This window comes from Sinohyriopsis cumingii, chromosome 19, assembly GCF_028554795.1.
Source record: "Sinohyriopsis cumingii isolate HCF-2022 chromosome 19, ASM2855479v2, whole genome shotgun sequence".
Taxonomy (NCBI): domain Eukaryota; kingdom Metazoa; phylum Mollusca; class Bivalvia; order Unionida; family Unionidae; genus Sinohyriopsis; species Sinohyriopsis cumingii.
This window is the reverse complement of record NC_142979.1, coordinates 40,288,283-40,302,949: the sequence shown is the minus strand read 5'-3', so window position 1 is coordinate 40,302,949 and position 14,667 is coordinate 40,288,283. Positions and strand designations below refer to the sequence as shown.

At 33.2% G+C, this 14,667-nt stretch overlaps 1 protein-coding gene across 2 annotated transcripts in view; it reads right to left on the bottom strand.

The window, feature by feature from the left end:
* Positions 1-14,667, bottom strand: part of LOC149775542 (LIM domain kinase 1-like) — a 107,781-nt gene that overhangs the window by 55,677 nt on the left and 37,437 nt on the right. Inside the window, exons 1-3 of one of the 2 annotated variants that reach the window (XM_089944124.1) lie at positions 9,328-9,555; positions 2,270-2,405; positions 1,336-1,445 (exon numbers count right to left, since the gene is read on the bottom strand). In XM_089944124.1, the coding sequence (XP_089800250.1) occupies positions 1,336-1,445; positions 2,270-2,405; positions 9,328-9,359 (278 nt within the window). In that variant the 5' untranslated portion in view covers positions 9,360-9,555. Of the gene's footprint in view, positions 1-1,335; positions 1,446-2,269; positions 2,406-9,327; positions 9,556-14,667 lie in introns of those variants that run through there. The other variant, XM_089944123.1, reaches the window with a different exon arrangement.

The following is a 14,667-nucleotide window of genomic DNA, read 5'->3' as shown; positions in this document are numbered from 1 at the left end:
GTCTGCAAAAAATTTACTTTTTTCTGTAGATGCACCAATATTCTGCAAGAGGCAAGAATATTCTTTCCATGAATATCATTTATTAAATCTGTCTTGCCTTTCTTGTTTTGAACAATTTCTCAGTCTGTTACTAACATTTGCGTTTCAAACAATTCTTATCTAAAAACTTGGTAGAAGCAAACTAATAATTTGTTAATATGACATAAATGTCCTGCTATAGTGACCTATATACTAAACACAAATGACCTAGATGGAGGTATGGATAGACCAATGTAATACCATACAAGTCCCATCCATATTTATGGCAGAAAACAAAACTTCTGGCATGAAAATAAGTTCTGCTACTTTTCTGGAATTATACTATTGTAGTAACATTTATTTTGTGGGGTTCAGTTTTAGTGGTGATGTCAAAAAAGACATTTTTGTGGGTACTTCTATTCATGGTTTTACATGTTAGTGGGTATTTAATTTAGTGCTTACAAACACCCAAAATAAATAAATAAAAAACAATAAACGCATGCCAGTGCAAATGGTGGTCACTTGAATGTTTAAAACAATACTACTAAACATATAAGCACAAATCAAAGAACTGACAAGTTCAATATTCACACCATGTTTTTGTGCCAGAGAATTATTGAAGCCGATCCATACTGAATGGATAACTGAAGTTCATGCAACACTAAGTAGAAAATCGTATCTAAATATCAATGGTTTTGAGAAAGCTGGACTTGTTTAATCTTGCAATTTGGGGATATTTTAATGCCATGAGACTTGATTGATATGATGTTCATACCAGTGGCTTCGTCCAAAATACCTTGTGCCCTTTCTTGTTTTTCTGTCCTTACTTATCTCACATAGTGATTTAAAGTAGTGAGTGTAAATTACAGCTACTGGACACCTCATTGATACATGTGCAGTGAAACAATATAAAATGACTCATAATTCTTTTTTAAATGATGACAATAAAACAAACGTGTAAATGCTAATTTTTCATCACCAGATTATAGTAGTGATGTTCATTTATCAAACAGTAGTAGCTTTGTTAATCCCTTTGATCAAAACACAGGAAGAAAACGGGACAACAACAAAAACCATGAATATTGGTCAGCGTGAAAATTCTTGATACTACTGTATATAATAGAAAAGAAAAATTATAATGTCTTTGGATATCATAAAAATAATAATGCTGTGCAACTGGTACATGTTAAAGCACAAGAAATTTGCATCATTATTCAATAACTGATCATAACAGCATAATTTTTCTGAATTTCAAGATCTGATTAAAATATAATAATGACAATTACTGAAATCTGATGACTAAATCCATGTTCTCACCAATAAAGTTTGGACCTCTCCACCAATGCATATGATTCTCCATCTCCAATGTATGTCTGACAGCGGACACACTGGAAACACTCTGGGTGATACTTGTGATCTCCAGCAACCTGCAAAAACATAGAGAAATCAATGTCGTTAAGTACTCTGATCCTATCTGTAAAAAAGGGAGAAATCATTGTTGTTAATTTGATTTCATATGTAACTTACCAAAGTCAAATACTTCATACTGTGAAATGGATTATTTAGTATTGTTACATTGATTCCACAAGTAACATACTAAAGTCAATATTCTACTGATTCCTTCTGTAATGAATTATTTATTTTTGTCTTCTGAGTCTACATGAAACACATGAAGAAATTAATTTCCTGCTGAAAATCACACTTAGGCATGCATAAAATATGTACACGGCATTTTATTTAGCATTTTATATGTAAACATGCATTATATGGGCACATACAATTAATTCACTTGCCACAGATTATGCCCTATATAAGCACAGACAACTAACACAGTTGCCATAGGTCATGCCCTATATGGGTACTGACAATTTATTCACTTGCCATAGATCTTTCCCTATAAGGGCACAGACAACTAATTCAGTTGCCATAGATCATGCCCTATATGAGCACAGACAACTAACACAGTTGCCATAGGTCATGCCCTATATGGGTACTGACAATTTATTCACTTGCCATAGATCTTTCCCTATAAGGGCACAGACAACTAATTCAGTTGCCATAGATCATGCCCTATATGAGCACAGACAACTAACACAGTTGCCATAGGTCATGCCCTATATGGGTACTGACAATTTATTCACTTGCCATAGATCTTTCCCTATAAGGGCACAGACAACTAATTCAGTTGCCATAGATCAAGCCCTATAAGGGCACAGACAACAGTAATTTTAAATACACTTCTCAAACTCACCATAACTGGTCCAGTGATAACCTCAGAGCATCCATTGCAAGCTTCTCCATACAGCGACCAGTAGTCATGTTTGCAGAAAAGTTGCCCGCTTTTCTCAAAATACCAGTTGGACAGAAAATGACGACATCGGGAACACCTGCAAGATCAATAATTTTCAAAATAGTGAGTCTTCTATTTTTAGTACAGTTGAACATAAAATATTATTACAGCTGTTTGTAAAATATTCAGTACAATTGTATATAAAATGTTTTGTATGGTTGCATGTAAAATATATAATAGTTGTATATGTTTAGTACAGTTTCATGTAAAATAGTGAGTACACTTGTATGTAAAATGCTTAGTACAGTTCTATGTAAAATATTTAGTATAATAAGGGTAAAATAATTAACAGTTTTATGTAAAACGTTTAGTAGTTTTATGTAAAATGTTTAGTAGAGTTTTATGTAAAATGTTTAGTACAGTTTCATGTAATATATTTTGTACAATTGTATTATATATTTAGTACAGTTATGTAAATATTTAGTACAGTTTTATGTATATATTTTGTACAATTGTATTAAATATTTAGTACAGTTATGTAAATATTTATTACGGCTGTATGAAAATATTTTGTACAGCTGTACCCAAAATAATGTATACAATGCCATCTGCAATCCTACTGTAGTCTGTGTGAACAAAAGTAACACTGTACTGATTATGATAGACTTAATTCCAAATGTAAAATTAACATGATAAACTAAAAGCATGACATCTTGTCCCAATGCCAGAATTATTATGTGAGTGTTATAGAGGTGCATCACACAAGTGATGATATTATACTCCAGACATACAGGAATTTTAATTGATCCACATGAAAGACTACAATTTAGGTAAACCCTTTCAATACACAATTAACACTCCGATCTTTTAGGACATGACAGTCTTAAAATTAATTTTAGGCAAAGTTAGTGAAATCAAATGCTAAGCTGTCCACAGAATGTCAGCATGTGACCTATTATTTAGTTATGATTTTACAAATGACTCTTACCGAAATTCAGTTTTTTTACCAGTCCCACTATTTTGGACTTTAAGCTTTCTGAACAATACCAGCTGTGACAGGATATCAAGTGGACATAAATGATTCTTCATTTCTTGCTGAATGGTTTAACAGGTCTTTAACACATTACTGGCTACTGTGTGTATACTTCTTATAAATGGAGTCAAACTGCAAACAACAATGTACCCTGGATTCAAATATTTACATAAATACATGTAACTAAAGTAACTCAGTTTGTGTGTCTGTGAGTGTTTGTGTGATTTGGATTTTTAATGTACCTTTAAAAAATTTCCGTCATATCGCTATGATGTCTGTAGTGTAGTAGTTTAAAGTGATTTCTAGCACTGGGACATCATGCCACAGACATGTTGCATGATGTCCCACCCAGTCACATTTTCCTGACATCAGGCTGACAGGTCCTAACACTAACCTCTTAATGCTGAGTGCCAAGTGAAGCAGCTATTAGTACCATTTTTATAAGTCTTAGGTATGACTTGACCTGGGATCGAACCCACGACCTCCGGCATCTGAGGTGGATGCTCTAACCACTAGGCCACCAGAGCAGTAACTCAGTTTGATGAATGTACATAAAAAACATAATGTAATTTTACATATACAGCACTCTACATTACCTGGACATGTATATAAACATAATGTAATATTGACATACACAGTACTCTTTATTACCTTGACATATCTACATATAGATGTAATATTTACATATACACTCTTCATTACCTGGACATATCTACAGATTGATGTAATATTTACATATACAGTACTCTTCATTACCTGGACATATCTACAGATAGATGTTCTTCATTACCTGGACATATCTACAGATATATGTAATATTTACATACACAGTACTCTTCATTACCTAGACATATCTAAAGATAGATGTAATATGTACATATACAGTACTCTTCATTACCTGGACATATCTACAGATAGATGTAATATTTACATATACAGTACTTTTCATTACCTGGACATATCTACTGATAGATGTAATATTTACATACACAGTACTCTTCATTACCTATACACATCTACAGATAGATGTAATATTTACATACACAGTACTCTTCATTACCTAGACATATCTAAAGATAGATGTAATATGTACATATACAGTACTCTTCATTACCTGGACATATCTACAGATAGATGTAATATTTACATATACAGTACTTTTCATTACCTGGACATATCTACTGATAGATGTAATATTTACATACACAGTACTCTTCATTACCTATACACATCTACAGATAGATGTAATATTTACATACACAGTACTCTTCATTACCTAGACATATCTACAGATAGATGTAATATTTACATATACAGCAAGCACTCTTCATTACCTGGACATATTTACATATACAACACACATTTCAACAAGGAAAATACAGTATAGTCTTTCCTCATCTTGAAAACTTGGGGTCTGGAGTATCAGTCTAAACAATACATAGTTTCAGTTGATTACATTTCAAACATACGTAATGCCGGGTCTGAAAAACAGGTTCAACCAATCTAAGGCATTCCAGGCAAATATTACTTGAGGAAATGGGATTCTACTCAAACTAAAAATATACCTCATTCTGTTGTTATGAATGTTTATAGGGAATGACTTAGTAACATCTTATAATTACATTTCTGGGTATTAAAATGTAAATAATATTATCTAATGTAATAGTTACTTTATTTTCGAACTTGATAAATAAACAAATAAAGTATATACAGCTGTCAGTTACAATCTTCAGTTTGTCAAACAACTGTAAAGAACTTAATATAAGCTTATCTGCCATTTTTATTATTATTTTATTTAGTACAAATGTAAAAAAGATGAAAAGTGCATAAGTTTAAATCTCTGAGGACTTAACTGCAAAAAAATATGGATCTGATCTGCAGATTATTTTAGAATTGTTTGGTTGGTCCACACAGCCTGTACTAGTTATCAATTAACACTGCTTGGTTCACACAGCTTTTAGTTATCAATTAACATTGTCTTGGTCCGCACAGCTTGTCCTTATCACTTAATATGGTCTTGGCCCATACAACTTGTAGCTATCAATTAACACTGTCTTGGTCCACACAGCTTGTAGTTATTTAATAACACTGTCTTGATCCACCCAACTTGTAGTTATCAAATAACACTGTCTTGGTCCATACATATTGTAGTTATAAATTTACAATGTCTTAATTCACACAGTTGTAGTTACTGATTAACAGTATCTTGATTCACAGTTATAAATTAATGTTGTTACTAAAGGATACAGATTATTACATTCTCTTGATCCAAAGAGTTTGTAGTCATCAATTAACACTGACTTTGGTCCACACTGCTTGTAGTTATCAATTAATGGTATCTTGCTCCATACAGCTTGTCGTTATTAATTAACACCATCTTGGTCCACATAGTTTGTAGTTATCAATTAATGGTATATTGGTCCACACAGCTTGTAGTTATCAATTAACAGTCAGCAGACCATCCCTGTTTTTTTATGCCAACCCTATCACTCCCTCCCCAGTAAAGAAACAAAACAAAAAAACAAAAAAAATTTAAACATAAAATTCCTTAAATTGATTTGTGCGTCTAATTGACCTGGTTTAGCCCATTACATACTAGTCATTAAAATATAAATAATTTTAAAAAGATACATTCCTACTCTGATTTTAAAACCAGTTTAATAGGAAATTATTTTTTTCTTCTTTTTCATAAACATTGTCACCAAAGGATACAGATTTTTTGTTACATTGTCTTGGTCCAAACAAGTTGTAATTATCAATTAACACTGTAACATTGTCTCAAAAGGATATTTACAAACAATATTAACTTCCTGCTGGTTGATGACAGAACAAGTCACTGTGCATTATTAGTTCCTATAAAGCTCTACAATAAACTGCTATTATAACATAGGTGTGGCTATAACTTAAACTTGTCCATTATAAAACTGCTCAACACACTGCTGACCTTAAAACATAAGTATAACAATGGATTACTTTAAATTGATCCCTTGAAATAACTCCCCTCAATACACTGAAGACCTTATAACATAGATATAAAAATAGATTACTTTAAATTGTTTCCTTGCAATAACACCCTTCAATACACTGCATACCTTATAACATAGGTATAAAAATAAATTACTTTAAATTGGTACCTTGCAATAACATCCCTCAATACACTGATGACCTTATAACACAGGTATAAAACATTACTTTAAATTGGTCCCTTGAAATAACACCCCTCAATACACTGCTAACCTTATAACATAGGTATAAAACATTACTTTAAATTGGTCCCTTGAAATAACTTCCCTCAATACACTGCAGACCTTATAACATAGATATAAAAATAGATTACTTTATATTGTTCTCTTGCAATAACACCCTTCAATACACTACATACCTTATAACATAGGTATAAAAATAGATTACCTTAAATTAGTATCTTGCAATAACATCCCTCAATACACTGATGACCTTATAATATAGGTATACAACATTACTTTAAATTGATCCCTTGAAATAACACTCCTCAATACATTGCTAACCTTATAACATAGGTATAAAACACTACTTTAAATTGGTCCCTTGAAATAACACCCCTCAATACACTGCATACCTTATAACATAGCTATAAAATAGATAACTTTATATTGTTCCCTTGCAATAACACCCTTCAATACACTGCATACCTTATAACATAGGTATAAAAATAGATTACTTTAAATTGGTCCCTTGAAATAACAACCCTCAATACACTGCAATCTTATAACATAGCTATAAAATAGATTACTTTATACTGTTCCCTTGCAATAACACCCTTCAATACACTGCATACCTTATAACACAGGTACAAAAATAGATTACTTTAAATTGGTACCTTGCAATAACGTCCCTCAATACAATGATGACCTTATAGCATAAGTATAAAAACTGATTACTTTATATTGTTCCCTTGCAATAACACCCTTCAGTACACTGCATACCTTATAACATAGGTATACAAATAGATTACTATAAATTGGTCCCTTGCAATAATACCACTCAATATACTGCTGACCTTATAACACAGGTATATAAACATTATTTTAAATCGGTCCCTTGCAATAACAACCCCCAATACACTGCTGACCTAATAACATAGGTTTAAAAACAGATTGCATTATATAGGCCAGTTTCATGATGCCTGAAAATAATACTGTAAGGTTAACTTGCAAAATCTTGAAATTCCAAAACAAGGCACTCACTACTGGGAGAATTACAAAAAATCAAAATGTCGGAACGTGAGAAATATATTGATTAAAGCTTAAAGGGTTTACAATGTTTAACCCTCACACAATTAAAAGAAATCTTGAATCTGGAAAATGATAGTGTCAGTGGACAAACAACCATGCTAGTGTCGTGTATCTACGCCCTAATTTTCCGGAAAAAGTATGCCTTGCAGTTTAAAAAAAAAATAGATGGAAGTGTAATGTCGACGACATCCAACATTTCACAATCTGTTATGGCTTTAGGAAAATGCTGAATGGACTGAAGATTTTTTTAAAAAAAAATTATCAGACATGAATTTTCATTAGATTTATGACTAGTAGAGAAAATGAAAACAGTTATAAAAGGAACAAATTTGAAAAAAGAAACTATTTGCATTTCTTGCTGATATGCATGTGATTGAGATTAAAGTTTCAAGGAACAAAGACCTAATTTGTAAATGTGAAAAGTTATTGTATCCATGAATTATAAAATACAAAAACTATAGAATAATGTTATTTTAGATTAAAATGACAAATCTATAAAATAATTTTATAATAAATTAAAATACCAAATTTATTGAATAATGTTAACCAAATTAAAATAATAACACTGTGGAATAATGTTCTTTTAATTCAAATACCAAACTAAAGAATAATGCTATTTTAATTCAAATACCAAAAATTATAGAATGTTATTGGAAATTAATATACTCAAACTACAGAAGAATATTTTTTTAAATTAAAATACCATGCCTATAGAATCTTGTTATTTTAATTCAAACAGCAACTATAAAATAATGTTATTTTAAATTACAATTGTTTTGATAATTGTCAAACTTAGATAAAGGATTCTGAAAATCGCTCTATTTAGACATTTTCAAGGTTTCAAACTAACATTAGTTGATTAGTCGACCACTCTGGTGGCCTAGTGGTTTCAGCATCTGCCTTGGATGAGGGAGGTCATGGGTTCAAACCCTGGCTGAGTCATACAAAATACTTATAAAAATGATACTTACAGCTGACTCACTATGGGGCTCAGCATTAAGAGGTTAGTGTTAGGACTGGTAGGCCTGGTGTCCGATAATGTGACTGGGTCGGACATGACACTACATGTCTATGGCATGATGCCCCAGCGTTAGACATCATTTTAAACTGCCACACTGCAGACATTGTAGCGAGATGACTGATGTTAAAAATCCAAATCACACAAACACACACATCCTCAGTGTATAGAACTCTACATTACATCATGGGTCACCTTAATGTCCCCTTACTATCCTTAATACTGAAGGAACAATGTATAAAATATGGCATGAACTCTTTCTGGACCCTTGATTGGTGGTTGAGATTCTACAAGATTCTAAAGTGATTTAATCCTCAAATATGATTATATACAAGTTTAAAAAAACTGAAGTTGTCTGACCATAACAATCTTTTGATCCCTTTTTGTATGCAAGTAAGGGACTCCCAAATGAAGGAATCCCAACAGTATATGTATGAAAGAAAGGAAAATGCTAGCATATAAGTAACACAATATCTTTCATAGGAACAAGGTAACCTGGAAGTGATAAACTTGAAAAGCTTATGTGAGGAATGTTCACTGTTTCATAAACACAGTACACGTGGATGGGGAGACAAACAAAAGACCCATTCATTGTGGTAGATGCAACCATTACAATAGGGTTCAATCTTATATCAAAATTTAGCAAGATATTTTTGACTTTCCTTTTAGGTGACAAAAATTAAATTGAACTTACTTCTCTGCAAAGTAATCAATGACTCTTCTCATTATCTTACTCCAGTAATCCAGTACTGAAATCTCCTACACTAATCCTCTCAATCTATAATCATGGATGTACCCAAATGGCTTGTCTCAGTTGACATGCTGTACAATTTTTGAAACAAAATATAATGACACAGGATGCCACGAATAAGACACAGTCATCATCCCAAGCACACAGTTATCATCCCATCAGATAGTGAACATTAATTAATCCACTACTGTAATCATACTGTTCTAATAAACATGCCTTCATTCTATTTCTAGAAACTGCTGAGAAAGGTGATGACTCATCATGGCAGTCTGCTTTGTAAGACTGATCAATAACCTCTGCATGAATACCAAGACTTGCAGTTTGCAATGAATTAATGTAAAAATAACAAATACAATCTTTTCAATAAAAAAAATACAGTTTTCAACTTATAGCTAAATGTAATATGCTAGTAATTAGGAATCAGTTACTGAATATTATTAATGAAGACAATGCAAGTACATATTTTTAATAGCATCAATACCACTAGAGAACAGTCTATACAAATTACATAATGCCAAACTACCATCCATGTACATCTAGAACTGCTTAAGGGCTCCACAGCTTGCACAGTGCTATGTCTGTGTTACAACTCAAAATTGTATGAGACAATTCACTCTTCATCTCAAAATGGGATGAATTTTCTTATTAAAGCAGAGATTTAATGAAGAAATTGATAGAGTGAGAAATTATAATGTGCACTTTTTGTAAATTTTCATGATTTTTTTTATCTCCATTAATTAGTATGGATCATAAAAATGTATCCTAGAATACTACCTCATAATGGGCTTTGGATAACAACTTTTCGTTGTTCCTGTAACCTCTTTTACTGTAGGTCCAGTTTTAATTATATATTTGTTCTGACTGCATGTTACCACAAGTATTGGTGACAAACACAGAATTATTGACTGTCACCTTCAATATCTACACAGGATAAAAAAAATGGCTAAATAATGTGTTCAGATAACATCCTGTATGTCCTTGATACTGGACCTAATCCAAGAGCAAACAACATAGACCCTGATCTGCCATAGTTTCATGTGCCAGCATAGCAGGTCTACATTATTTGTTCTACTGATTACTCAATAAACTGCACAGATCCAGATCTGCTAGCATAATATGCAATGGTAGGTTTGGGTCCATCCAGTTTTACCCGACTTATAAGTGAGTACCATCATATATGGCACATAGCTAATTTTCCATCGTGATCAGCATTTGGTTTGATTTGGTGTCTTATAGTACTGAAATACAGTAGATTATTTAGTGCTCAGGCAATAAAAGCAATATGTCAAGGAAGATAATCAACCCATACTGGTCCGATTTTAAGATTTGAACCAGCACTTCCATGGTCTTGAGTCTGGAACACTAACCAGTGTGCCCATCCCATCTCCATTCACCTCTTCTTATGGCAAGCATGAGGGCACAATTAGTCTATTTTACATACATGATCCCACAGGGGGATATGATTAACACAGTATCCATTATTTAAATGACATATAACAGAGGTAAAAAGAAAAGAAAACCAATTTTCTTGGAGAATAAAGTAAAATTTGTCCCAAAGCAAGACTTGAATTTCATGGACAATAAAATCTTAAGATGGACAGATTTTCGGTCTAAGTACCATTTCTACTTTTATATATCACTCTGCTCCCTCATTATAAATCCCACTCATCATAAAGCTGCTCCTCATATGGTCAGGAATCCCATCTATTTGGTTCCTCACTACAAATTCCTTTAGTACAGCACTGTCCTTATAATACAGACAAGATCCTAAATCCCATTAAATTGATTTAATTATAAATTCACTCATTATAAAGATATTCCTCTAACAACACTCATATGTTCAAGGATCTCATTTACTTAGTCCCTCACTATAAATTCCCTCAGTAAAGCACTGTCCTTATAATATAGGTAAGATCTTGAACCCCATTAAAGTGCTCTCTCACTAGAAATCCCTTAATTATAATGTTGTCCATTTTAAAATCTTGGTTATGGCCATGGATGCCATTAACTTGGTAAAATATGTTTATCACTGCTTCTTAGTTGTACCTTTTTTTTAAAATTACTAGCTTATAATGTATGTAAATGTGTGTGTGAGAGGATAGGGTTTAACAGCACATAGAAAAAAACCTGGCAATACAGCATCAAACAAAATTTATCAAGCAAAACTGGCAAACACATTGCCAAAATCCCAAGACAAACATCTCCAACCAGAAGTAATTATCCACCTTGAGAAGAAAGATAAAAGGCAAAGATATTGCAAAAACTCCCCAAAAATGGACACAAAATGAAGATAGTGGCAAAATAGTCACATCATTATAACAACTTTCTGTATAAACTGCACTTCAAACAAAAAGGTCAAATCCTGTTGGAACTCAATCATATTATGCATCCAATAGCAAACAAGCAATTAGATAACTGTGACAACAGGCAGGAGGATGCATCAAGCTGTTTTACATCCCAAGCCAGCAAGGGGATATTAGATCAAGAAAATCATGTTATTTTACTTCATTCAATACTAAATGTGTTTCAATGATTAGGACATAGCCTTCTTTGAACATTCCTCAGTGTAAGGTACCCTCACTTTTTCAGTACAGGTCACTTTTACTGCATGAGAAGCATTATGAAGAGGGACTATATTGTATATATTTTGTAACCATTAGACTGATACTATTACATGATACAAATGAAACATGTCCTTGGTCTCTTGGCTTGGGTGTCTACCATAAACAAGTCATCGGTCTCTTAATTGGCTTAGTGGATGTCTGCTATAAACAAGTCCTTGGTCTCTTGGCTTGGATGTCTACAACAAACAAGTCATTAGTCTCTTGGCTTGGATGTCTACTCTAAACAAGTTTTCAATCTCTTGGCTTGGATGTCTACTATAAACAAGTCATCGGTCTCTTGGCTTGGATGTCTACTATAAACAAGTCATCAGTCTCTTGGCTTGGATGTCTACTATAAACAAGTCATCGGCCTCTTGGCTTGGATGTCTACTATAAACAAGTCATCGACCTCTTGGCTTGGATGTCTACTTAAACAAGTCATCGGTCTCTTGGCCTGGATGTCTACTATAAACAAGTCATCGGTCTCTTGGCTTGGATGTCTACTACAAATAAGTTGTATCATATATCTGTATCAGTTAGTCCAGCCTCAGACTCAGGTGCACAACTGAAGGTTCCTATTTCAAATTAACTGCACAGACTGCAGCGTTACCAGTAATTTAATAATTTTATAGTATATTCATACCCACAAGTAAGAAGACTCTACCCTCTCATAAACTGTATTAAATAAAACCATGGCAACTTTGTTGCTATTATAGTAATGGAAGACAGTTGATATTCCAACACAATGTACATTTCCCATCCATACAAGATGGAATGGTTACAACCCATCAGAATAAAATCTCATTAGAAGAAAATGACATCTAAATGAGAGAAGAAAAAAAAGAAAAAAAGCAATATTGATCTAATCAGAAAGAAAATAATCCAATTAATATGTACTGTTGCCCAATTTAATTACAATAGCCAGATTAATGTTATGACTCTCAGTCTTTACATTCGTAACAGAAAGAAGCAAAAAATCAACAACTTTGGTAAAATAAAACAAAACATTTATCTCCTGATAACAGAAAGTGAAAAAGGAAAAGATACCACATTGTGAATTCAATTAACAATAATTTTAAATGTCCTACACAAGTCCAAAACTATAGAATGTTCTTATGTACCAATCAGTTATGGCTGAGCAGGCCCAATGCAAAATGATGACAATGATTGGCCCCCAAAATCCAATTTCTATATCACTGACGAAATTCTGCAAAATATTCATAGAAAAATACAGATTTGTTTTTTGAACATCAATATATAAAAAATAATCTGCTTTAATAATAATTTGTTTATAACAAACTTCAAATTTTTGCCCCCCACCCTGATTTGCAGGTCTGGTGCAATCACATCTTTTGCACCTTGCTAAGGCTGCTACTGTACCAACAGTCTTGACTGACCTGATGTACAGCAATAATGCAATCCTGGAGAATGTATCTGAATGAGTTCACAATATTCCTAAAGCAATGTATTAGTTCAGAAGTTGACAAGCACTTTGAAATTTAGATCAATAATTTCTTCAGATTATATCTGAGCACAAGTGTAAATGATTCCAGACTGATCTTAAAACAGGAATGAATTATTTGTTGATCAAAGTCCAATATCACTCACTCAGTATGAGTAGATAAAAAATATCTTCTTTTAAGCATACTTAGCCATCAAAGTAAAAAAACAACAACACAAAAGCATGAAAGTGCATCATGACTGCATGTAGCTGACGGTGGCTAAAGATGCAAGCCTTGTTCTACAAACAGCACAACATTAACAATATCTTCAGGTTGCTGTAAGCTAATGTCTGACTCCATTATAATGCTGAATTGCAGAAACAAAAGTGACATCTGATGACTTTGGCTTTAGGAGGATAAATATTGATTTTGTCTGGGCTTTATTAATCAAACCCTTACATTCCCTGTTCAGTTGGTATATGAGTCACACCTAAACCAATAAATTCTTATTTCTGAACTCTAGCCACTGGCATAGCAAAAATCCCAGCCTTTCTTAACTTAATTTTGGTACCCCATTTCAATAAAGAAAGTTGCTTGATGGAAATTCTGTGCCTACACACCCTTGTCTCCCCCTACGGCAGCAGGGGTTGTTTGCATCATTGCTATGCCACTGTTTCAAACTTGATCAACTCATCAAAGTTTTCGAAAGAAAGTGTGTGTGTGTGTGTGTGTGTCTGTGTGTGTGTGCATGCACTTGTGTTTGTCTAACATCATGCAGCTCCTCCTATACCCCCTTACACTACCTACAAGCCATGGGACAGGAATGGGGGTGGTCTGTAGGTGTGACACATTAAAAAAAAATTGATCTACCTCTGTGAGGGTGAAGCTGGAGAGTTTACATTAAATTTAAACAATCTGTAAATGTTTTCTCACAATGTTATGGTCTATGAGGCAACTAACCTAAGCATTAAGTCATGCTGTATAGTTTAACCCCACCCACCCCCAAGTCATGCCATGTTAGACTCTGTGTACATGTATGTATATAGACTGTGTACATGTATGTATACATGTGTGGTCCCAGCTGTAGGTCATAATAAATGGAAGCCAATAAGATCTCCATCCTACAACCAAAATATACCTACTTACAAAGTGATCAGGAGAAGAAAAATGCAACTGACATTGGCCACTGCATGGGTCTATCTTACAATCCCACCTCCCAGGTCTATTCTAAAATTTCT